The sequence below is a fragment of the Olea europaea genome, chromosome 1, assembly GCF_002742605.1.
Source record: "Olea europaea var. sylvestris chromosome 1, O_europaea_v1, whole genome shotgun sequence".
Lineage (NCBI taxonomy): Eukaryota > Viridiplantae > Streptophyta > Magnoliopsida > Lamiales > Oleaceae > Olea > Olea europaea.
In genome coordinates, this window is record NC_036237.1 from 9623697 (window position 1) to 9650809 (window position 27113).

A 27113-nucleotide genomic window follows, 5' to 3' on the forward strand; every position below is an offset into this window, starting at 1 on the left:
ATTAGTAATTCAAAAATATTATGCAAATTATTCATTGATACATAAGACGTGCAATGCACGTACTTACTACTAGTTATATTGAAACGTATATAAAAAATAGGGTAATTATTACAAAAGGTCCTTATCCTTCAACGTTATTGTACAAAACGTCCATACATTTAATTTTTTTGACATTTACACCACTATATTTTACCTTTCATTGAGCAAAAGGTAATTTTCATCAATTTTTTCGATAAAATGATGATTTTACTCTCCTATTCAAATAAAACAAAAAGAAGAGAAAAATAAATAACTAATTACAATCATAGTTCTAAATTTTTCAAAACATTACAAATAAGTCCCAAATTCCCCACTACCACCACTTTCACAATCCCACCAAGCCGCCACCTATAGATCCACATAGCACCATCTTTCGGCCACAATACCCGTCAAACTCCACCACCACCAACCTTGCCTCACTCTACCCAACATCCTCCTCCACAACATTGTCACAATTTTATTTTATTTTTTTATTTTATTTGAATAGGAGTGTAAAATCATCATTTATTGAAAAAATGGATGAAAATGATCTTTTGCGCAATGAAAGGTGAAAGACGGGGGGTGAAAATGTCAAAAAATGAAAGATAATGACGTTTTGCACAATAACATTGAAAGGTAAACTTTTTGTGTTAATTACCCATAAAATTAGTCCATTACACCAAAAATACAGCAAAAGGAGAAAAAAAAATAATAATAATTAATTAAAAACCGAATGTCATTCTTGTAAAACTCCACCACCACCAACCTTACCTCACTCTACCCAACATCCTCCTCCACAATATTGTCACAATTTTATTTTTTATTTTTTTATTTTATTTGAATAGGAGTGTAAAATCATCATTTATTGAAAAAATGGATGAAAATGATCTTTTGCGCAATGAAAGGTGAAAGACGGGGGTGAAAATGTTAAAAAATGAAAGATAATGACGTTTTGCACAATAACATTGAAAGGTAAATTTTTTGTGTTAATTACCCATAAAATTAGTCCATTACACCAAAAATGAGTGAAACTGACATTCAATTATTGAAAAAAAAATCAACAGAAATTTAGTAACTTATCATTCAATTTAGTATTTTGTTCTTACAATTTTTATTTTCAATCAACAAAGCAATTTTTTAATTTTCATCAACAAAATCCTTATTAATTTTCACGATTTACATTACAATTCATCCATTGAGTTTTTATTTTTCATTAACAAAGCAACTTTTAATTTTCGTCAACAAAGTCCTTATTAATTTTAATGATTTACATTATAATCCATCAATTAGGTCATTATTTAATTGAGGTAAAAAATTGAAAGGTTGCATTAATATATTAATTGGGACATTTGATCACTAAAAAAAATAATATTGTGTACAAAAAAATATTATTGTAATCATATCATCACGTTTTAGTTTATTCAACATAATATATATATATATATATATATATATATATATATATATATAGCAAATCCAACAATCAGTATGTATTTCATTAGGATCATGGGAGAATTAGTTATAACCACTTGAGATACATAAGATACTAACCGTTAAATTTGCTTCATCTAAAGGTCACGATTATTTGTTAAAAATACTTGTTAAATCCATGTGTATGAGGAATGCTTCCCTATATATATATTGAAACGTATATAAAAAATAGGGTAATTATTACAAAAGGTCCTTATCCTTCAACGTTATTGTACAAAACGTCCATACATTTAATTTTTTGACATTTACACCACTATATTTTACCTTTCATTGAGCAAAAGGTAATTTTCATCAATTTTTTCGATAAAATGATGATTTTACTCTCCTATTCAATAAAACAAAAAGAAGAGAAAAATAAATAACTAATTACAATCATAGTTTTAAATTTTTCAAAACATTACAAATAAGTCCCAAATTCCCCACTACCACCACTTTCACAATCCCTCCAAGCTGCCACCTATAGATCCACATAGCACCATCTTTCTGCCACAATACCCGTCGAACTCCACCACCACCACCAACCTTACCTCACTCTACCCAACATCCTCCTCCACAACATTGTCACAATATTTTTTTATTTTTTTATTTTATTTGAATAGGAGTGTAAAATCATCATTTATTGAAAAAATGGATGAAAATGATCTTTTGCGCAATGAAAGGTGAAAGACGGGGTGAAAATGTCAAAAAATAAAAGATAATGACGTTTTGCACAATAACATTGAAAGGTAAACTTTTTGTGTTAATTACCCATAAAATTAGTCCATTACACCAAAAATACAGCAAAAGGAGCAAAAATAATAATAATAATAATTAATTAAAAACCGAATGTCATTCTTGTAAATTCGCTAAGAACGGAGCCCTCTTCTGAGAGGGCAAAATATGACCGTTGGTTCGTCACTTCTCTATAAGAAGAGCCCTCTCGACACAATTTGCCCGTTGAAAATTTTCAAGAAATCGCCACCAGAAAAGAGGAAATTTCCAAGCAATATTCAAGAGGTTTTCAAGCAAATATAGAGAAAGATATACAGAAATTCTGTAGAAAGGCAAAGAAAGTTCACACATATCGAAGATAATTCCGTAAGTTTTCCTCTTAGACCCTGGTTTCTTGAAATAGTGAAGATTTTCTGTTGAAAAGTAGATAAGCACGTTCAAAATTATTTATATTCACCAGGGTTTATATTGGTGTTCGTTTCAATAAATCCCTAATTTGATATCTGGTTTCATTATATTTTTGCCTTTTTAAAATTTTTGATAAAATTTTAATGTTTTCTTACAATTTTGGCATTCGCGAAGAGCGGTTGATTCTTTATTTTCTTTTCGTAGATTCAATGGGTTTTTGAATTTCGAGGTTAAGAATCGATTGATTTTTAGCCTGACTTTCTTTTATTATGTTGTATGAAATGAGTATTCACTGTTCAAGAAAGGCAATGGAAGGGAAAATTTTCAGGAGTGATAAAGTTATAACACGATTAAGTTAATGAACTTTACTATTTGTAATTGTACACTAATTTTTGACAAGTTTTTTGACACTTGTATTGTTGTTAATTGTCAGTTGATTGAAAACTGTTTGAAATTTAAACTGTCTTAACAAGTTACTGGCACTTGGCACTTGGCACTTGGCACTTGGCACTTGGCAAAGTGTAAAATAAAGTGTACACGTACATGTAGCAAGATTTGGCAAAGAAAATGAAAATGTTATACCGGTAGGTAGAGTTATTTTGAAAGTAATTTTGAGGATTTAGTTGGGCTGAGATCTAGCCTTACATATTGCATTTTACTACGTACAGTATGTTCTGAAGTGATGGAATATGAAGCTGAAGAAAAGTTCGCCGCACGTTGGTAGCCAGAATTTTTAGTTATGTGAATTCTTTGTGTTGTATTAAGTGATACCATTGTGGTTTATTGATTTTAGATAGTATGACCAAGAAACAAGGTAATCCGGGACCAGGTTTCGTGAAGAATTTTTTTTGCCTGTGTTGGCAACTGAAATATTTAGATGTGTGATTATTTAAGAGAATTTTCAACTTGTGCGAGTGTTGTGTTTTAATGATTTTAGATGGTATATCTTGAATAAACCATGTATAGATTTTCAGTTTCGGTTTTACAAGTTATGTTACTGATTTTCAGAACTGTGTGGATTGCAGATAATTCTACTGATTTTAATTGAACAAGCACTCATGGCAACACCAGCTAGTCACCTGATTCAGAATCAGAATCTCAATATCCCCTCTAATGGTAATTGCTAATTGTAATCTTTGGGAGTAAAATCGTCTTTTGTTGTTTCTTGGTTAGGCGTCAGCTAACATATTGCTGTCTTTTATAGGTGCTACTCTTGTCAAAGCAGATAAGAAAGGAGGGGTTGGTGCAAGAAAAGCTCTTAATGACATATCAAACTCGAGAAATTCTACAATGCTTCAAACGAAGAAAGATCTCAGCATTTCGAAAACCAAGTCTGTCGTTGGGGGGAAAGCTGGTGCTAGGAAAGCACTTAGTGACCTTACGAACTCTGTGAAGCCATCCTTGCAGGTGGTTCCGAAGAAGGGTCAAAAGTTGAATCCTGTTGTTGAAGAAAATGTTCCCGTTTGCATTGAGGAGGAGGGATTCCTGCACAATCATCACGAGTGCATCAAAATCCAGAGAAAGGCCGTGGATGTGGATTATTTTCTGAAGTCAGTTGTCGGACTAGATAATGGTAATAAACGAGGCTACGACACCCCACATTAGCAACTTTACTCTTTTTGCTATAAATATCTCTCTATATAATTGGTTACATTTTCTGAATTCAGATATTACTATGTGGCCATCATCTCCAAGGGCATCTGTATCGTTGTCTAAGCCAAAGGTAGGTTTCAATTGTTTTCTTTCTTCTTCTTGTTCGTACAACACCTCGTTTTTTAGGCAACTTTATTTTCTCGTTTTTGTACCTATTATTTCTGAAGTTGAACATCGGATGCAGCACCTAAACAAATGTGAACTAATGGTCAATATTTCAGCTTGAGAGTCCTGTGAAGAACTTGGAAATGGAGGAGATACCGCAGATGCTATTTGAAGATCAAGTTTCTAGTTGCCGGAAAACCAATGTTCCTGGCCATTCTTCACTTTCTTGGGGATCTCCTAAATCGCCAAAACTACCATTTACGGACTGGATGAACGATAGTTTTTCTGATTTTGTGTTGATTGAGTCTCCAAAACTGCTGAATCCTTGAAGTGCTCCAGCAAAATCTACCTGATTAGTACTTCCTCAACGATTATCGATGATAATCTGGAATGCAGATGGAAATAGTTACTTTCGATTTGGTCGACCGATTGTCCAAAAGTATTCTTGACGTTTATGCTTATGTATGGATCGAGACAGTATAATTTCGTCTTTGCTAGTAAATCCAAATTTTATGTTAATTTTTTCAATAGCATAGAGTAGCATGTCTCAACAGTCTTCTAGAACTATGAATTTGCATAATTGATGGAAATGGTTAACTCGGATGGACTAAGCACGCAAACTTTAAATGTTGTCGATAATATAACTGTAAAAAATTAAAAGATTGAGTGCATTCGTTACAATTATGATGATATCTGAACTAAAACAAATTTTCATGTAATTCGGTTGCTCAAGATTCTTCGTGTGAACGAAATTTATTAATATTTAGAGATACATTGATTTTAAGTTTCAAGATCAGTTGATGTCAATTTGTCCTTAAATACTTCGCCACCACTAAGAACATACTTCTTCAATATATATTTCTATCTCCATCACTATTTCAAACCTCGAGTCTAAAAGGATGTTTATCATTATTCAGTTTTCTTAGTATATTATTTACTCAAATTTTATCAACTATTTAATTGGCTAAACTTCAGTTTTAACCACACGATTTATGAGATATCAAAACTTTTATCATTTTTTCAACTATACATATCATACATCAACTTTAGGAAAGATGATGGACGAACTAGCAAAGAGTTGGAACGAGCTGACAATGGAAATCCAAGTGGATGTACGAGTAACGAATTTAAATTTGAAGAGAGGAACCCACTCTTTGTAGCAAAAGTTGGTGACTATTATTCCTGTATCGAAATCTGGTTTAGCTCAATGGGTTCGAGGACATTCAAATTAGGGTATTTCGAGTTTTTTGAAGGCCCTCAAATTAGTGCATCAAAATTTACTATTATTTATTTATTTATTAAAATCTAGTATTGTGCAAGGGCAGATCCAGAATCAGACTAAAAATTCTTTTAAACTGCTGATATGTGAATTAAAAAAAAAAAGGGTAATTAGCATGAAACATCTACCTTTCACTATTATTGTACAAAATATCCTTACATTTCATTTTTTGACGTCTTCACCCTTAATTACACATTTGACTACGCAAAACATCACATTCATCTAATTTGTAATTTAAGTGGAGGGTATTTTTGTTAAAACATTTTTAATTTTTTTCTGCCTTTCTTCCCCAATTTTTCATTCAAGTGAAGGATATAAATGAAAAATTATACCATTCTTATCGATATTCAAGACGACATCACGTACCCCAGCATTCTACCTTCCAATTGTCATCGTTCATAACTCGGCTTAAAGACTTGAAAACACTGCTTGAAGTTCAATCACAGCAATTCCATGGTGATGAAAAGAAATGGAATTTTATTGCTATAACAGAAGCTACAAAGTGCTTCCCCCTTAAAATCTTCCCTATTGTGCTCCTTAGGTGCCTTCCTCTTTGGGAAATAAAAATGCGACTAACCCTAAAAAACCATTTTAAAATGTACACATAGAGGGCATATTTATAATACTCAATTAGAGTTTTATAATAACCCAAATTTATTTGGACTTTATTGTAGTAGATCAATTAGTCACACACATTTATTGGAGTCAAGAGAGGGATTTAACTGGACTTACAAGACTCAAGCTCCAATAGATATTTCTAAATGGGTTAACTTTTGACCAATTGAGATACATCTATAAAAAATTCGAGATTGTAATCTCGAATCGAGTGACAATTATAGAAGTAAATTATGATCTGATAACAATATTCTCCGATTATCGTTCTATAAGTCAACCTCTATTTGATTGTCAATATGTTGAAAACTACAAAATGATCGTTTTGCCCTTCAACATGTATTACCCTCTAAGTTCCATTTTTATAAGGCGAATTCGTTGTAATCAAATCACAATATAGAGTCCAATGAGATATCATTGAACTCTTGAGCTCAGGTTCAATTGCCTATACAAAATACCTTAGAGTGATGATCGTCTCATCTCAATGATTAATGGATTTCACTATCGCAAGTATATGATCTCTAATTGTTTCGGCCTAATTCTCAAAGCATCAAGATCAATCTTCTAATTAAGAGTTCACTCATTGGTACCTCAAAGGTACATTACTTGCTCAGGATGACTTGTTTGATAATCGACTAGAGTCTCATCCTGAGCGATCACAAATGAGTTATCTACGCGGTCTCATTCAATGTGCATCAAAAAACACATTATTGTTCTTATTTTTAAATCTAGACAAATCTTAATAAGAATAATGCAATCTTATCAACATAAAACGTCCAACTTTATGCACTGATTATGAACGACATATTTTGATCGCATCAAAAATTGTGTCTCACTATACCCAAACCATCGAATATACAATTTGTGACATCCTATATGATCATAAAACCTTAGATAATCGTTTCAAATTGGATTACGAGAATAATCAAACGTCAATTAATAATATCATTTTACTAAATATTACTCGAAAAGGGCATCAAACTAACAGAAAACCCAAGTCAAATGCTTATTTTTCAAAGATTTAAACATAGGAAAAAAATGGGTTCAAATGGGAAAGAAAGAAGAAAAAAGTTTAAGATGAGAATACCTTTCACTTAAATGAAAATTGGATGAAAAAGATGTTTTGTAATTAAGGGTGAAAATGTCCCAAAAAAAAGGGGTAAAGACATTTTGTATAGTAATAGTGAAAGGTATGAATGTTTTATGTTAATTACCCAAAAAAATAAAAATAAATTACAAATAATTTTTTTATTTTTTTTTTGAACCTTGAAAAAATTGATTTGGGTTGGGGGACCAACCTAATCCCTCTTAAATCCACCTGACTCTGTAAAACAACCTGATAATATATATAAGCAGGACACGCGAGAATGACTTTTTACATCCTCAAGCTACAAAGAGGAAAGATCATTGGCAGTGGCGGCCTCGACTATAGGTAGGGTAGGCAATCGCCTAACGCTTCCTTTTAGTGAGGGTCCCAAATTATGTAAGGTTAATTGGTTGGTTAAAGAAAAAAATTATGTTTATGAAATTTTTTAAAATAAAATAATCATATACAAATACAATAAACTAATAAAAAATGAAAATACAAAAATCTTTAAAATAATATATAAAAATGATATAAAACTTATTACTTGCATTTATTTATTACATAAATATATTACAAACATTACTATCTCTCTCTATAACTAATTTGACCATTTATCTTCGAACATTTATTTTTTTTTCTTGACCAAACAAAATGTCTCTTTTTCTTTTCAAATTCCACGTTCAACCATCATCCACCATAATTTTTTTTTCAATCAACAAAAAATAAATTATCTCCCCTTTGAACTAAAATTTTGAACATTCAATTTAGTAGATTAGTTTAATCTACCTGCCATTGTTACAGCACCACAAGTTTATTTCTCTCTCTCTTATCTTCAAAACTATAGATTATTGCTATTATTATTTTGATTTAATCTCATTATTATGGCTTTTTTAGATGTTTGTTGAAGGTATTGTAAATTTAATAATTCTTTATCCGTGTTCATACTTCTTATTTGTAAGTTAATTTCTTATGAATTAATACAAAAATTAAAACCTCATTTTGTATTTAATCATCATTTTCATTATTTTGTTACGCTATCTTTCGCAATCAACACTCTCCAATTTTGTACATAAATCGGTCAAATGCATATTCAATTTCATTTAAAATAGTTACAGTGAGAAAATGATCAAAAAATGAATTAACCCCTTTGCCATTGCATTCTATTTCTATTTGCCAAATTTGACTTATAATTTATATTGCATGTAAAAATTTGACATTTTATTATTTTCCTCTTCAACTTTTCAGACTTAACTATTTGTATTAAATTTTTCATAAATATATCAAAACTCTCTGTCACAAGACTTAAAATATAAGAGCCCATTATTTGAGTTGGCATAAAGTCCTCAAATTATCAGGTTCCCCTGTGTATAGCTATAAAGAGTATTTTCATGCGTATTGATTTCCGTTTATTGCAAACTTGGTTCCTAAATTCTTTATCCACACGACCCTACAAATGGCACCACTCGTTGATCAGAATCTGGAAATGGACAAACGGCCCAAAACAGATAGGATTGGCAACGGTTCGATTATGGGTCGGTTCGGCCAAAATCATAATCGCACCATCAATTTTTTGACCATATCATAACCACGTAAATCGGTTCGGTTAGGTTAAGAACCATGAAAATAAGTTATTTTTTATAAGTTCATCCGTCAAATTAATATAAAAAAAATTATGAAAAAAGTCAATGAAAACAAAAACATAATATTCCAAATGAAAATGCAAACAATATTCCAAATGAAAATACAAACATTATCCCAATTTTCAATTGCAAAATACAAATTTAACAAACAATATTATAAATATAACAATACTAAACTTTTCCTTCATTCTTAATTGTTGTGCATCGAAATTACTTAATTCATTCTTCCCCACAAGTCTTACTAGCATAGATCAGCACTAGAAATTGATTCCTATATAGTAAATAAGAAATGTAAGTAGAGAATACAACGATACTACCTATTCCAGAATTGCCTTAATTAAGATTTAAATAAAAAAAGTGTACGTTTTCGTCAGCTTTCTTCTCGCTAAACGTTGCACAAGCTCCATAGTATAAAGAATGAGTAGAATTTTCTGTGCACAATAGAAAAAAAAAATTAATAATAAGAGGAAGTGTATAAATAACAAATATAAAACAATAAATCCTACCATAAATATCAGTCGAAAGCCAATCCCAAACACACATGAAAGCTTATAGAGTCTTTGGGTGAAACCTAATTCTATATAGACTCACAAATCTACCATTTGTACTACATGTTGACTCCGATGCCACAATAGATACTGGAATGGCTAATAAATCTCTTGCAACCTTATATAAAGTTGGATATTTTATGAAATTTGCTTTCCACCAGGTCAATAAATCAAAACCATCCATTCTTGACAATACTGGCTCTTCTAGAAAAACATTGAACTATGTTTTTACATGATCTGCAATAATAGAATGGCTAAAAAATGAAAAAAAATTTCGAAGGCGACAACGACTTAGACTGTGGAGGCAGTGGAGCCGTGCGTGAGTTTGTGGTTTGTAGAGAGTACGATTTGCATTTATATACTGTCATACTAATGTTATTATTATGTGCTAATGGTAAGTGGACTGGCCGACTGAGTCAGGTAGACGTAATGAGGGGGATTTTGTTTTGGGTTGGATAGAAAGTAGTGAAAAGCCCAATAATCAATTCAATCGCGCGCGCGAGTGTGTGTGTTTTTTTTAACAATGGGTAATCGGCTCAATTTATGTTCGACGGCGTAAATACCATACCCGCACCGCCACAAATCGGTTCATTAATATCAAAATCATATCCACCTCATTGCACCATTGGTTAGATTTTCCTTGCCCCATTCGATTCAGTTAATCGCGATTTTTTATTTTGACGGTTCAAATTGTCATCCCTAAAAACAGAGCAAAATGATCTAATTTAAAATTTTGCACTACAGCTGGCAAAGAATTGTTCGCATATGTACCTAACTATTTCCATTAGTTAATTCATCCATTATAAATAGGGGCGGACACAGACGCTTTACACTAAGGGATCATAATCAAATTTTTAAAAAAAATGACGAAATTTTTTTATAACTTTAAATGGGTTATAAATTGTTATATTACTTTTTCATCTTGATTATTTTACATCTAAAAATTATATATATATAAAAAAATTTGATCATTTTTAGGATTTTTTTTTATTGCTACTTTTTCTCTCAATCAATTAATTTTTTTTAAAATAATATAATAAATTTCCTAATAAAATTTTTGACGTCATTTAAAAAAAATTAATTGATCGAGAGGAAAATGTAAGAATAATAAAAAAAAATCCTAAAAATGATTGAATTATTTTTATATATAAATTTTTTTCAGATATAAAAATAATTAAGATGAAAAAGTAGTATAACAATAACCCCTATGAAATAATAAAAATTTTATTAAGAATTTTTACGTCAAAATAAATAAATAAATTTTGACGTCATACAACATATAAAATTTCCTAATAAAATGATGTAAATTATATTGGGAAATTTTTCGCTCAAAAATAATAAACATTAATAAAATAATAATTTTTTTTTCAAAAAGACGAGTTATACGTCTCTTTTTAGTATACACATTTGACGTACGTTTTACTATTTTGGATATTTATTTAGAGTCCGTTTGATTGTAAAGATGGAATTAAATTGTCTAAAAAATGAATTTCAGATAATTGAATTGCCTAGAATTGTTTTTCTGAGAATTGTTAATTATTATGTTTGATTGGTATAATTTTTCACGTGAAAAACGTTGAAATAAAAGTGTTTTTTGGTGTTCGTTTGGTTTTATTTTACATGAAAATCGTCAATTAAAGGGATATATTTTACTGATATTGGAGATTAAATTTGTTTCCATTGCCAACATAAAAAAAAAAAAAACAAAACAAAACAAAAATTTCAAGAAAATCATCTATCTTTCGGTGTTCGTTTGACTTTGTTTTACATGAAAATTGTCATTTAAAGGAAATATTTTTTTACAATAATTCTTAGAATTTACTTCCATTGCCAACACAAAAAAAAATAAAAATAAAAATGCTACAGTAGGTAGGAAAACCAATTTCCCACAATATATTGTGGGAATTGATTTTCCTTAAAAACCAAGAAAAGTGCAAACTTCAAGACAATCAAGAATTCGAATTCCATAGAAAAAAGTATCAAACACTTAAAGTTGGAAAATCCAATTCCAATTTCATCTTCCAATTCCATTTCCACCCTATCAAACACACCCTTAGATCATTTTATATGTTTATGATATAATTCTCGAAATAAGTTTCAAGTGAATATAGAAGATTTATGAATATGGCTAGCGTATAAGTGCCGAAATTTTTTTAAAGTTAGCTTATTATCGAAATTCTCGAAATATTAGTTTGGAACTGCTTATTTTGACGCTTCATAACATTTGTTACGATTGGTCATTTCTCACAATATTAACGACATGAAAATATTAGGTTGTGAGTACTTCAAAATGATATTAAAAATATAATATTTTAATTTCGTTTGATATTTCATAGTGAGCCCGAAAACTAAAACAAAAAAAAAAAAAAAAAAAAAAACCAAAAAAAAAAAAAAAAAAAAAAAAAAAAAAAAAAAACCAAAAAAAATGAAAAGCTTGGAGGGTCAAGTGACCCTAGGGGACCCCTTGGGTCCGCCCCTGATTATAAACACAATTTTAGTGCTTTCTCTTCAATATTATCCTGTGATGTACATTCATAGGTGCAAAATATGTTACAACTTTTGTAATATGGAAAGGACAAGAACATGGCAAGATGGTGGGCAAAATGGACTTCACACGAGAAATTAAACTTACAGATTTTGATTTTGAGTAAAATTGGTAGCGAGGAGGAAGTCACCACTCCAGATTCCAAAACATGAGTTGGCCATTGTTCATACTCGAGCGTAAAATTGACGCTATAGTTTTCAGTTAGTAAAACATTTTCACAAATGCTAGTTAAAATAGCTATTTTTGGCTTTTTTCCAGCAGTGCTACCAACAAAAGCCGAATTATCAAACTAGTTCTACAATTGACTATGAATTTATCGTATACTCTCTTGTTAACGTTATCATCTATTGACATATCAGACTGGTTCTATAATTAACCATGAATTTCATCATATGCTCGCTTGTTAATGTTATCATCTATCGACAAATCAAACTAGTTCTATAAATGCAATTAAATAGAAGAAAAATGACTTTAAAATGACACGATGGGAATTGACAAGGATATGAGAATCATGTTCAATATATTATATTGGACTAAACTCAACAAAAAAACATATAAAATTCGAAAGAAGGAAAAGAAGAAAAATTGACGAGAGGACAAGATAGGACTAATTACGTACACGAAACATATTTGTTATGTTGAACTAGACTGACATAGATATAATAACGATAAATTCCATCATATGCTCTTATGTTGTCAAAATCTAGTTCATTAATTTTAATTTTTTTTTTTTTTTGAAATTGATGAATGTGAATTGACAAGTATGATTGTCAATCAATATTGTAAGAAATAATTGTACAAGTAGCATGATAGGGCTCAAATGGTTTTTCCCCCTTAGTGTGGGGGTCCAAAAGATTAGGTATCAATTATACTATTGGAGTTCTCTCCGTGGAACTAAAGCAATACCAAAGAAAATCTTCAGAAGTTTTACACGATTTACTTTATTTTCACCCTATATAAAGGTTGAACTCCAACTTTGAGGGTCCCAACGTCCCGCCCCTAGAGTTTTGTTTGGGTGGTAGGAACTTAATTGTCATGTTAACTTTTAAATGATTTCAATTTTGAAATACTTCATTTTTGTTACATAATTTGCTATATAGTCATGTTTTCATTGAAAATTTGCAGAATGTATAGATTATGCAAATAATGGCTTTATCTATCCATAATGCAATCTACAGAGATAATTCCGTTAATGAGAACCCCATACTGTTATGTAACATTTAAGTGATGCTTTTATTTCGAATAAAAAATTCGGGGTGATGGAAAAGAATATCTAAAGGAAACTTTTTGAGAAAATTGTTATCTTTTTTTCCTTTCCATTCTTTTATATGGTACGAGGGGACAAAAAGTAATAAATAAATTTCAATTATTTTAAGCCATTGTTTGATCCTCATTTTTTTCAAAATACATTTTTCGCTTTCTTCTTTTTAACTACATATTTTTCAATAAAATAATATTACACGTAAATTCTAATATGTTCCTTATTTATTAATAACACATTTTTTTATCAATCTACTATTTCAAAATACAATCTACACAAAAAATGGAGCTCGATAAATTGGGGTGGGCATTTTTTCCCAAAAACCTGTAGAATCGGATCGAAAATAAATATAACTGGTCTGTTCGGTTCCGATTCCTCTATTAAATGGGTTGATTTTGGGACCATACATCGAGAACTGATGTGTTTCGATTTTGTTATCAGTACTATCGTGAGAACCAATAGTGAATTCGGTTCTATTGCATTTCTATTCTCTCATCCAAATTCCAATTTTATCTATTGAGCAATCTTTATCTACTCTAATAAATAATTTGGATTTCAACTAGCTTGAATCGATCTAAATTTGACTCTATTTTTGAAGTGAGAAATGTTTACCCAAAATTCTTATAACAATTTAATTAAGATTTAGACGGCTTTTGATATTGATCGATAATATTTAATTATAATGGAATATTGATGAGCGATTTTTTGATTTTAAATATAAAGACCAGCCTAACGTTTGGATCCCAATGTTACTATGTAAAAGTGAAACTTTAACTAATAAGTAAATTCTAAAATCACAACTAACTTATCTAAAAAAATAAGCAGGATCAAATTGATTCTACTTACTAAAAATTACTAAGACAAGAGTTGTATCCCAAATCAAATTCTTTTAAAAAGTCGATTTATGGCCTTTCATACATGGTGTCAGTCACTCGTTAGTGGAACTTTTGATGTATATTATTCTCTTAATTCAAACGTCAAATTATTGCCAACTGCTAATGGACCTAATGAATGCATGTGAAATGGAGCACAAAGTCAATCATTCAATGGAGTCTAGCCCTTGTTTGAGCCTCATCTTTTAATAGTGTATTCATGGAAAATGTGTGTTTAAAAATTAGAGAAAGGTCATGAATTTACGTGTAATATTTTTTTTTATCGAAAAATGTGTTGTTAAAATGGTATTAAATCACTATTAAAAAAAATGTATTTTGATGGAAAAAAATGGGACTCAAATAAGTACCTAATGTGCTTTGAAGATTTGTCTTAGAGATAGGCCCGCCAGCTCTCCCACTAGTTTCTAAAGTGCATTACCGATTTATTATTATTTTGGGGGTAAAATTTTAACTTTCCTAGGTATCAAATATTTTGAAATTAAATTAAATACACTGTCCCAATAAAAAGGAACAATATACTTTTTCTTTAACGATTAAGTATAGATTTTTTTGAAAATTTTGGTGCGTAATAATTGATATGGGGATACCGAATTCAAATATGATCTAATTATCAACAGAAGATGGCCAAATCATCGTCCATTTTGAAGCATCTCAGAACTCGAAACAAATGTTAGAATGTTCGTTGGACAATGGCGTTCAAATCAGTTCCACATGCAAGTAGAACCTGTGGAGTACAAATCAATTCTATATGCAAGTATAAAATGTGGCATAAACGCCCCTAGAGACATATCCTAGTGGTACAAAGGACAGGAGTGAGGTAATTTTAACCTTACTGACAGTCGCAATGTGAGGGTTCGATTCCTAAGATATAGAATTGGACTCTTTGTGGGCACCAGTGTACAGGCAAGCTCTTGTTCCTTTGCCAACTGGGGCACATCTCGCAATTTACCTCCTTCACGATACTCCAGAAGCCAGGCGGTGGAGGCCCTCAAGGTTAGGGTTCAACCTTTAAACTTATTATCCATTATATGTATTCAATAATTAATGTAATTTGTAACAAAACTTTGAAACATACCTTAGTTTTATTCAAACTTGATTCTAATGGGAACATATTATGCAGTTTCTTAGGCATCCCATTTCGCTTCGCACATTGAGGATCTCGTATGCTACCACTGCCACTCCATTGTGATGTTCTACACTTAGAAGTTGTCGAAGTAATCTACGGGGACATGACATTACTCCCATGACTTAAATTCAACATCATTATCTATTTATGCTAAACTTCGATCCACTCCATTATAGCATCGGATCTGACATCATCATCAACAGCCATTTCGGCCAACGTAACAAAAGACTAACAAATTTTGTCGTACTTCAACTGTCTAGAATTACTAACCAACCCATTGTAGTTCACTATGACCTTTGTATGGGCTCTAATCACATCTCTCTGCCATCTTCGTAATATATACCAATTCGGCTGTGATTTGATGTCATTATGAATCAACACTGTTATCGCGTGCCACAAAGTATTCATCGAAACTCAAATAAGTGGCAATTGCAAATAATTTCACATTTTTCTCTTTGAAATGAGACATAAAACATTTTTCTCATAGAACATCATCATGTATGACGCATAACGGCTACTTTTTGCATTGTCCGGTTACGATCTAAACGTTCGAATGACTTGTCTAGATCAACAGAATTTCTGGTGTCTTGACCGCTATAAATACTACTTCACTTTTTCATTTATGATAACTTTTCAAGAGCATTGAAGTGAGGCATTATTGATCTGAACTACTTTATTCTTCATAAGGTCAAATCATTTATTTCTTAAAAAAAAAAAAAAAAAACTTTTTGTGTGAATCAAATTATTGAAAATCACTTTTTTCATAAAAGTTTTTCTACTCTAACACTTGAGCTATATTCATTGCTATATATTAAAGTGTTAGCTTGATTCTCTCTTGGCACTTAATTTTGACTATATCATTTATTAAGAGAGAAGATTTTATTTGTAAAATTTATTTTTGTTTTTAATTATGGGCCGTGTTGAGGTCTCGTAAAACTCAATGTTGTATAAGGATCTATGCTCCTTATTTGTAAGTCACCAGAAGCGTTGTATAACATTAATTACACCATAGTCAATCAATATAGTGAAAAGACTTTGCTCGTGTCGAAGAGTTTAGTAACGGAGGACGTAGATCACTGCTTTGAATCGAACCTCCACAATTATATCATTTACATCCTTTCTCTCTTTTTATTTATGGCTTTTATATTGTGTTCATCACTTGTCTTTGTTGGCCTTGTATTTGTGTATATTTGTCTTATTGTTCCATTAGCTATTAAATTGATTTTGAACTTGAATTAATTTTCGAAAATGTTTTGAAAACCAATTCATCCCCCTCTTGTTAGCTATTCTTAGGCTTTCAATCCTACTTTTTTATCTTGATTATTTTTATATTTGAAAAAAAAAATTTACATATAAAAAAATTCGATCATTTTTAGGATTTTTTTTATAATTATTGTTACTTTTTCTCTCAATCAATTAATTTTTTTAAAAATAATCTATTAAATTACTAATAAAAATTTTGATGTCATTAAAAAAAAAAACAAATTGATCGAGAGGAAAAGGTAACAATAATAAAAAAAGAAATCCTAAAAATGATTGAATTTTTTTATATGTAATTTTTTTTTCAAATATAAAAATAATCAAGATGAAATAATAGTATAACAGTTTATAACCCCTATGAAGTAATAAAAATTTTATTAAGAATTTTTACATCAAAAATAAATAAATAAATTTGACGTCATACTACATATAAAACTTCCAAATAAAATGATGTAAGTTATATTGAGAAATTTATCGTGCAAAAATAATAAATATTAATAAAATAATTGATTTTTTTTTTTTTCAAAAAAGACGGGTTATACGTCTCTTTTTAGCATAAACGTTTGACGTACGTTTAACTATTTTCAATATTCATTTAGATCATCCGATATGTTTACGATATAGTTCTCGAAATGAGCTTCGAGATGATATAGAAGATTTATGAATATGACTAGCATATAATCGTCGAAATTTTTTTAAAGTTAGTTTGTTATTGAAATTCTCGAAATATTAGTTTGGAACGCTCTATTTTGATGCATTGTAACATTTGCTACGATTGACCATTTCGCACAAAATTAACGACGTAAAATATTAGGCCGTGAGTACTTCAAAATGATATTAAGAATATAATATTTCAACTTCGTTTAATATTTTATAGTGAGCTCGAAAACTAAGAAAAAAAAAGGGGGAAATTTTTTTTGAAAAAGCTAGAGGGTCGAGTGACACCAGGGGACCCCTTGGGTCCGCCTCTGAGTATAGCATATGTCATGAATATATGTATCACCTTACTTTATATCGAGCAGAATTTGCTAGATGATCTTTAAGTTCTTGCACTTCATTTTCTAGTGAATCTCTCTTAAAAGTCGCGTTGTTTATCCCATGCCTAGTTGGATAAAAACCCATGATCTTTTATTCGGTTTTGACACGTTTTATAGCATTCCACGCGGAGCGCTACATACCCACGTGGATTGTGTACATACCCGCGTTCGTGTAATCTTTCCCTCTTGTGGCCGGTGGTTAGTAGATAGAAATTCTATTCCCGTTGTAATTTTTTTAAATTTAATTTTCCATTTTTTTGATTGCTCTCTTTCCTTTTTCGAAGCTCCTTTAAATGTTATTCTCAGGCCATTTTCTTTTTGTTCGCCTCGGTCTTTTGTTGTGCATCCTTTTGGATGAAAAGCCTCGGTTCTAATTGCGTTTGCTAACAAGATTTTGTTGAATTTAAATCTTGAAATGACAAATAAAGATTTATGTTGTTGAAATCGGATTCAGTGGAAATAATGCACAGAAGTACCTGCCAAAGTTGAAATTCTATATTTACATGGTCCAAATAAATGTAAAAGCATTAAAATTTATACTTCAATGCAATGGTTTAAAGAATTACCAACTGTTCTACCATATGGTAAAGCATTAAAATCCCAGGAGGACTAAAAGCATTAAAATTTATACTTCAAATTTCAATCAATAATTAATTTAAGGACTAAAATAGAAAATTTCTATATTATGATGCCTTATTATGTAATATTCAAATGGAGGGCATTTTTGGTATGTAAATTGCATAAGGGTCATTTTGAAAAAGTAACCCTTTTGAAAATGTTATTTCCATATATTTCCCTTTTTTTCCCCTTTTGCTGTAACTTGTATGCTTGCTGCTGGCGTAAGAGAAAACTAAGTCCCTGTTTCATTTGATTAAAATTAAATTTGTTAAAAGATGATAAAATATGTGGTTGTAAAATTAATAAAAATTATAAATTTTTATGTGTGATTGAAAATGAATTTTAGAAAGTGAAGACCAAAAAGAGCTAAAAGAAGTCTATATTTTTTTAGGAGGGAAAAATGCATCAAAATTTAACTGAAATCTCTAAAACCTAAGTATATGCAAAAGGAAAAAAAAAACAGAAAGAAACAAAAAGAATCTGAGAGAGTCTGAAATTATTTCGATATTCTCATCCATTATGTTATGTTGAACTCAATAAAATCAGACATGATTAAAGAAGAATGTTGTGATATTCATGTCTAATCCACGGTAACAATCACGTAATTTCTGTATTTTTAGTGTTTTTGTGCTTGAAGGAACTTGAGATGCATAAGATTTTTTTACTCTGAACTTATAATAAAGAAGAATTAATTTGTTATTCTTTGTAAATGAATTTACTACATATATCATAAATCCAAAATCTTTTAAATATGAAAATAATAATTTGTCGTTTTTGGGAGGACAGTATAAGAGAGAGTTTTAGGCTACTTATCTCAAAACCATATGCGGGGTTTGTCATTGCCCTCCATTCAAATATATTGATATTGAACGTATTACAAGCGGACATGTACCTTATCTCCACGAATTTACATTTATCTAACATTAATAAAATATAAAATGAAACCAATGATTTTGCATTTAAATATTGATCTTTTAAAGTGGAATCTTGATACTAAGATCTTCTTTAATCTTCATTTTCTCAACTACACATTCTCAAAACTAATGATTTACTTTGCACATAAGTTCAAAAAATTTCCTACTTGTGTACTAAAAAAAAATAAATAAATAAAAAATTAAAATTAAAATTAAAAGGTAACATCAACAACTTGAGCTTTTGAACATCCCAAGGGATAGCTAATTACCCCACTTGTTTAGAGTTTTAGCCACCTGAAAAATGAACTAACAGTACAAGAATCCCAAGTTAATTGTTCCAATGGTCACTGAACTTAGTTCCATGTCTTTGAATGGTCACTGAACTTTAAAATGTCGAGTTTTAGTCATTGAACTTTGAAAAATATGAAGTTTTGGTCACTAAATTTAGTTCTATGTCTTTGATTAGTCACTGAACTTTAAAATATCAAATTTTGGTCACTGAATTTTGAAAAAAGTCGAGTTTGGATCACTAAACTTAGGTTCATGTCTTCAATTGCTCACTAAAGTTTAAAATATCGAGTTTTGGTCAATGAACTTTGGAATATGCCATACATTACTCACTAGCATAACTGTTGAACTTTGAAAAATATTGAGTTTACAGTGAATAATGTACAACATTTTTCAAAATTCATTGAGTAATGTAAAATATTTTTCAAAGTTCAGTAAGTAATGTACAATATTTTTCAAAGTTCAGTGACCAAAACTCGACATTTTAAATTTCAGTGAGCAATCGAAGATATGGACCGAAGTTCAGTGATCAAAACTCGACATTTTTCGAAGTTCAGTTGCCAAAACTCGACATTTTAAAGTTCAGTGTCCAGTCAAAGACATTTTTCAAAGTTCAGTGACCAATCAAAGACATGGACCTAAGTTCAACGATCATTGGAACAAATAACTCCAAAAATCCCTGTACTTGTGCATGAATCATGCTTTATTTTTTTAGCTCTCCACGCATGGTGACGCATGAAACTCATTGCATCTTCATATAAATACATCACAGAATAATAAAAAACATAAACCAGCCAAGAAATTGCTTATAATTAGGTCGAAAATAATTAAGCTCTTCTGGAATAAATATTTTGCCATTGATATATTGGGTGATTCCATATTAGCATTGAATTCACAGTCTGGAAGATGAAATACAGGGTTTTATGGAAGATTATCTTCTTCTTGGTTTTTGTTGGATATCTGTTCGTTTGGGTTATGTTGCCCACGAACACTTACAAATATTCATGGCTGCCCAAACTGAAAGAAAAACTCAATTCTAATTATTTTCGAGAGTAAGGTTTAGCTTAATAATTAATTTTTTTTCATTTTTACGTGTATTTTTTGTACTTGTTCTCCTGTAATCTTGTAACTAATCTGTACTGCATTTTTACAGGGACAAATCTTCTCTTATTTAGTTTTCCCATTATGTTCATTGCTGCACTGGGATGTGTTTATCTTCACTTTCAGAAGAAATCGATCTCTGAAAGGTTTGTCCTTTCTTGATTGATTTCATCAAAGTAAATAAGTGTCGATTCGACAACTTAAACTTTTAGATGAGCTAATTCAATGAGGTATCACACCAAGAAAATATCTTGCTTACAAATTTCGCAGTCACTTATATATGAAAATTGTGTTAGACCCTTAACAAAAATTGAGCACTTTTTATATAAGTTTGTTATCTCTCCAGTTCAAAAGTGGTTCAACAATTTTTGTTGCTGATAAACTTGGAACCTGATTTTAAATCGTATGCTGCTATGAAGGAGAATATATCTAGCTGTTATTTAAATTCACTACAAGCAATCCAAATCCAATTTTTACTAAAATTTTTATAAATCAACGAGACTGGAATCAAGAGCTTTAGCTCTCTATGGTAATTATACTAAATTAATCTAGAAAATTAAAATTTTTATTTCTTTAATTTCAGTAGGAATAACATTTTCATTTCTGCAGTTCAAAGAGCCATTGTGTTCCAATGAAACGTCCAGCGATTGTGAGGCTTCCCTGGGAATTGTTAATGAAATTGAGCTTACATTTGGTGCAATGTTCATAGCACTTCTGATATGGTCTCTTGCAAATTATTTGCACGTCAGCTTTAACCACCTCCATATGCATACACCAGGAGTGAAATTGTATTCATCGACATCTCTTCAAGTTATTCTAGAACTCGGGCATAACTGAAATTTTATTTGCTATACCGTTCAGCTAGTGTTACCTACCAAAATTTTATTTGCTATACTGTTCAGCTAGCGTTAGCTACCAAATTTGTTACATGTGCTCGTGTAGAAAAAGCTAAGCTAGACGACTCTAAAATAACTCCGTCCAGTATACGTACTATGCTTGTTATCGTATATCTTGATTTTTTATGATAAAATTATCTCCGCCAATGGGTTTTGCAGGTGGGAAGCAAAATTTCGCAGTGTCTCGCTAAGGCTTGGGTACGTTGGAAATACATGCTGGGCATTTCTATTTTTTCCTGTGACACGTGGCTCATCCCTATTGCCTCTTGTTGGGCTCACATCAGAGTCTAGCATCAAATATCACATCTGGCTTGGGCATCTCTCTACGGTTCTTTTTGCTGCACATAGCATTGGATTCATCATTTACTGGTGGGCAATGAGTGGTCAAATGTCCCTGGTACATCCATTCATCTCTCCCTCTCTGTATATATGATTCTACTTTTATAAAATATTGAATTTCACATTTAATTATAGATATTAAAATTTTGATACACGGATTATGCCATCTGTGAAAAGTTTCGATATCATCAGCAAAAAAATTCGAAGTACTTTTTAAATTTTTATGGAATTTCCAATTCTAATGGTATTCCTAGTTACACTTTTTCAATCGCTTCTTGTTTTATCTCTAATTTTCTGAATGTTAGCAGAGGAATAAGAAATTAGGAAACCTTTATTTCAAGTTTTATGGGGCATTTCTTAGTAGTCTTGAAGGAGTTAAAAATACCATTAGTTACTCAATTTGTTGTGATGTTTCATAGTAGTAACCGAACTTTGTTGCGTTCCAAAACGACCACTCAATTTACTTCTTTTTTCAATTTGACAACTCAGTAGAATTCTGTTAGTTATTTTGATGGAATATTCCATAGATCTTCCACATCATGCTAAAACAAAAGTAAACTTCAATGACAACTTCGTAATAGAATGAAGTTTTGTAACATGAAACTTCACTATAAAGTGAGCGACTAACAATATATTTCTTTTTTTACATGTTTTCTGGAACATATATATCCGAAACAAATAAGTTAGCCCTTTTGACGTTCTGTGCAACATAGCATACCCTACATACATATATTAACAAGAATATTTGAAGTAACTAATAGCAAATAATTAAGGTGCAGATGCTTGAATGGAGCAGTACATATGTATCCAACGTAGCTGGAGTAATAGCGTTTGTGGTTTCACTGGGGATATGGGCAACAAGTTTCAATCGAATAAGGAGAAATTTTTTTGAAGTTTTCTTCTATGCTCATCATCTCTACATTCTCTATGTGCTCTTCTACATATTGCATGTGGGAGTCGCCTATTTTTGCATGATTCCTCCTGGGATTTTTCTCTTCCTTATTGACAGATACTTGAGATTCTTACAGTCTAGAAGGAGGGTAAGAGCATTCTCAAGACGACTTTTGCTTAATGGTACCATGGAACTCACTTTCTCCAAGAATCCAGGTAAATTATTTATATGATAGAGGTAGTCCGATATTTGGGATTCTTTCCAGAGTTCAAAAGTTTTAAATAAAAGGATTAGTAATTATATTGCAGCATATATAAAGATGTTAAGTTCTAGTCTCGTGATAACGTGCTTATAAAAATGATGCACTCTTCAGTATTTTCATGAAAAGAAATAGTCGATGTGCACTAGCTGGAATGTATTGAAGTAAAATTTATATAAAAAATGTTTAAGGGATTAAATTTTAGAAAAGATAGCTCAGAATTAATCATAACATGTATGTGCAAATCCTTTGATGTACGTTTAAGATATAAATATAAATAAATTAGTTTTTCTTTCTAGCAGCTTAGATTTCTTATTAATGTGATTCAACATTATCAATTCTTTCTTAAAAATAACTAAAAGAGATTGAGGATGTGTTGGCGACAATTTAAATAAATTATTAGATTGTCATTCTCTATTAATGCTGAAATGATATGAATATAAACAAAATAATATTTCTCATTTCTTGTAGTTTATACTTTTAGACGAGATGCAAAAACACATTGAATTCTTTCATAACAAAGTGCAAGTTTTACTTTGTAGGATTGAGTTACAATCCCACAAGATCTTGTTTGTTCATGTGCCAAGTATAAGCAAGTGACAGTGGCATCCATTTACTATAATTTCGAACAGTAATTTGGAGGTGGATAAGCTCAGTGTTATAATTAAAAGTGAGGAAGCTTTATAAACAACTTTCTTCTTCTTTGGATCATCTTCAAGTCTCAACAGAAGGACCTTATGGACCTACTTCATCTCATTTTCTAAGGTAAGCACAGATAATTTATGTAACAGTTTTTACGACAAGGTTAATACAAGCTCTTAGAGAAAGAAGTCAAGTGCTCCTATAACTTTCTCTCGTCTCTGATAGAAAAAGCTTTTAAATGAGGTAAGAAAAATGCTGACTAAGTTTGATCTTGTCGCAGTCGTGAGTCCCTGGTGATGATATGTGGAGGAAGTGGCATTGCTCCTTTCATATCCATAATCCGAGAAATCATTTTCAGAAGTACGCAACCAAATTCTGAAGTGCCCAAAATTCTTCTAGTAACTGCCTTTAAAAACACTGCTGATCTCGCAATGCTAGACCTGTTGCTTCCCATATATGGCAATTCTATAGATATTTCCAAAGTACAACTACAAATAGAAGCCTACATTACAAGAGAAAATGATAAAAAAAACCCCTTGAAAATTCCCACAGACTCATCCAAACTAATTTGTTCAAACCATATCCATCAGATTCTCCAATATCTGCAGTTCTTGGCAAAAATAGTTGGCTGTGGCTCGGGTCTATAATCTCGTCCTCCTTTGTCATGTTTTTACTTTTTCTGGGAATCATCACTCGTTACCATATATATCCTGTCGAGCACAGGGGGGAGAATTACCATTACAGCTTAAAGATTTTATGGGACATTTTTCTTGTAATGGTATGTGTATTCCCAGGCACCAGTGTCGTTTTCCTCTTGCAAAAGAGAGAGAATTCTTTGCAAGAAAAGCAAATTCAGAATGTGGAAATGCCAACACCAACCTCATCACCAGCTTCGTGGTTATGTGCTACTGAGAGAGAAATTGAAAGCCTGCCTCATCAGTCCCTAGTGCAATGTACAAAGGTGCATTTTGGTGCTAGACCTGATCTAAAGAGTAAGTAACTTTTCTTTTGTGTATGCGGTATTGATAGCAACTAACATAAAAACAGTTATTTAGTCATTGAACCTTCCTATACTGAAATAACAAAATTTTCCTATCGAGCATATCAGACAATCCTAAATTGTTTGATTCAGGAAGAACGTACCTAACTTCGTGTTAAAATCACAGTAATAATTTTCGACTGCAAAGAATCAGACGTTGGAGTTCTAGTTTGCGGCCCAAAAAGCTTGCGCCATGAAGTTGCCAAAATATGTGCATCTGCTTTGGCAGAAAACTTGCATTTTTAAGTCCATTAGCTTCAGTTGGTGATGCTCGTGCTACTGAACATATGTCTTCCTATAAACCTGTGTTTTGAGCCTAATAATGTTTCAATCTGTGATGCTTATAATATTGAAACAACGGTGTTTATGTATTTCTTCTATCCGAGGTGAGTAATTTGTGTCCGTACATGTTCAGAGTGTTCTTGTTGACTTTATTGCACCCCTGTAAACAATTGTGTTAACAAGTGTAAATTTATGTCTATATTTGGATAAACTTATAATTTTTCTATTTTAATTTTTGTTACACATTCACAGCTAGCATCCACCTATTATTCACTCAATAACCTACCACTTCTGCATAATATGGAGATTATAATTAAGTAACTTAAAAATTTATCCAAACATAGGTTATGTTTGCGTATTTTGTTGGACTAATTGTTTTTAAAGCTATTTATCTCCAATAACTAAATAAAAGTTCAACCATAAAATATTACCTTGTGTTGTAAAATTTTGTTTCGCAAGTGTACGACCCGTAACAAGTAATGGTGGACCTAAGTTATCGATCCCACAAGGACTATTTTCTAGCACTTAATTTAATTTTTCTTTAACTACTATTTGATGAATATAAATCAAAAACAATGATTAAGTGTGATTTTTATTCTAAAGACTTAAAAATGCGATTGGATTCAACGAAAAGTGATTGAGAATTCAAACAATAAATGGACGTTAGGGCGGAACAATTTCACCTATTGGTCACCTTTACTTCATAAATCAAGATTCATAAAACCTAAGATAGTGTTCGGTCGAATTCTTCTATTGTATTCAACTTACCCCTCTCGAGTTCTCATTGAGCCTATTTAATTAGTTTAATTCCATATCTCTATGCAAATTAAACTTAATTAAACAAAACATTGGTTCTGAGAATTCACACACGACCGCAATAATCAATATAGGTATCTCTACACATTATATCAATTTACCGAATTTTAACATGTGGTCTAAACAAATAATCCGCATCTCTACGCAATCATTGTTCACAAATCATCTAATTAGTGATCAAGTAATTAAATGTATTAAGAACAACATTAAAATCAACACATGAAATATAAAAGCACTAGAATCTCAATTGCATGAAATAAAAGATTCCAAAAGATTACATTGTTCGCCCTAAAATCAAATTTAACTATTCATAATAATGGAAGAAAAGTAGGAAATTGTCTTAGAATACATCACCGAGTTTGAAATAAAGATGTAGAAGAAAAAGTGAAATTCTTGCACCAAGATCTCCTTCCTCTTTCAATAAATGCTTCCAATCTTCAATTCTTGGTGTTAATCTTTTTAAATTTCTCCCTTGAATCTCCCTCCTTGTTGTTTTTCTCTCCAATACGTCAAGAACGCGTGGCTTGATTCCATAGATTTTTAGTGTGCGGCTCCCCCCTCATTTAAGTCTTTAATTCTATGTTTACAATGTCTTGGAGTTTTGGGAAAGATTTGGAGATGAGTTGGGCCGAAAAAGAATGGTAAAAATCTAAAAAAATTACTCTCGCACGACGGCGCCTGGGCGCTGCGATTTGGACGCCTAGGCGCTAACCTTCTGTCAAAATTTCAGCATCATGGCGCCTGGGCGCTGAGGGATAGCGCCTGAGCGCTGAGGACTACTTCGGTTGCACTGGACAGCTTTCAGTATTTTTATTATAACTTTTCTGTTCAATATCCGATTGAAATGATTCAAGATGCGTTGGAAAGCTAATTCAAAGGACTACAATTTTGCTTCAGGAATCATTCTCCAATTAGATCGTTTTCTATATCAAAAATGAGTCTAAATGTGAGACAAAAACTCCAGCGCAAAACTTTTTTGGTTGGAAAATGATTTATGATCATATCTTGACTAAATTTGATCCCTTTGACACCTTCCTTCATTCAGTTGGCTTCTAGAACTCTCAGACCTTCATTTCAAGTTTCGACACGACTTTTGATTAATTGCATTTTAATCCTCGAACTTTGAATCTCTTACGTTCTGATCATTTCATCCAATTTCGCTAGCTTTTGCTTATTTATTTCCTTTGACCTCTTTTAGCTCTTGTTTTCTCCAATTTCATCAATCTACAAAACAACACCAAAATCACTTGTTAGCACTTCTAAAATACTCTCCAAGATAGCAAAATCATGAAATTAATGGCATAATATAATGAGTGTAAATCACTCATCACCTTTCAATTTCATTCTTTCGGT

The 27113-nt window shown here is 31.2% G+C and overlaps 1 protein-coding gene and 1 pseudogene across 2 annotated transcripts; both read left to right on the forward strand.

Annotated features, from left to right (window-relative positions):
* The first annotated feature begins 2380 nt into the window (after positions 1-2380).
* Positions 2381-4985, forward strand: LOC111393277 (protein PATRONUS 2-like). 2 transcript variants are annotated; one of them, XM_023018733.1, is made up of 5 exons: positions 2381-2586; positions 3654-3744; positions 3833-4201; positions 4296-4351; positions 4503-4985. In XM_023018733.1, exons 2-5 carry the CDS (start codon positions 3687-3689, stop codon positions 4713-4715), a joined length of 696 nt encoding a protein of 231 aa, XP_022874501.1. In that variant the 5' UTR covers positions 2381-2586; positions 3654-3686; the 3' UTR covers positions 4716-4985. The 2 variants fall into 2 exon arrangements, with proteins under 2 accessions (XP_022874501.1, XP_022874511.1); XM_023018743.1 differs by having other exon boundaries at positions 2448-2586; positions 3637-3744.
* A 15314-nt stretch (positions 4986-20299) lies between these two features.
* On the forward strand, positions 20300-25053 carry LOC111393296 (annotated as a pseudogene).
* The last annotated feature ends 2060 nt before the right edge of the window (positions 25054-27113 follow it).

Bases quoted from the DNA above. Each gene is read 5' to 3' on its own strand.
- LOC111393277 (XM_023018733.1), top strand. From the start codon at position 3,687: ATGGCAACACCAGCTAGTCACCTGATTCAGAATCAGAATCTCAATATC. The intron at 3,745-3,832 runs GTAATTGCTAAT...TGTCTTTTATAG, and splicing joins TCTCAATATCCCCTCTAATG to GTGCTACTCTTGTCAAAGCA. The intron at 4,352-4,502 runs GTAGGTTTCAAT...TCAATATTTCAG, and splicing joins TATCGTTGTCTAAGCCAAAG to CTTGAGAGTCCTGTGAAGAA.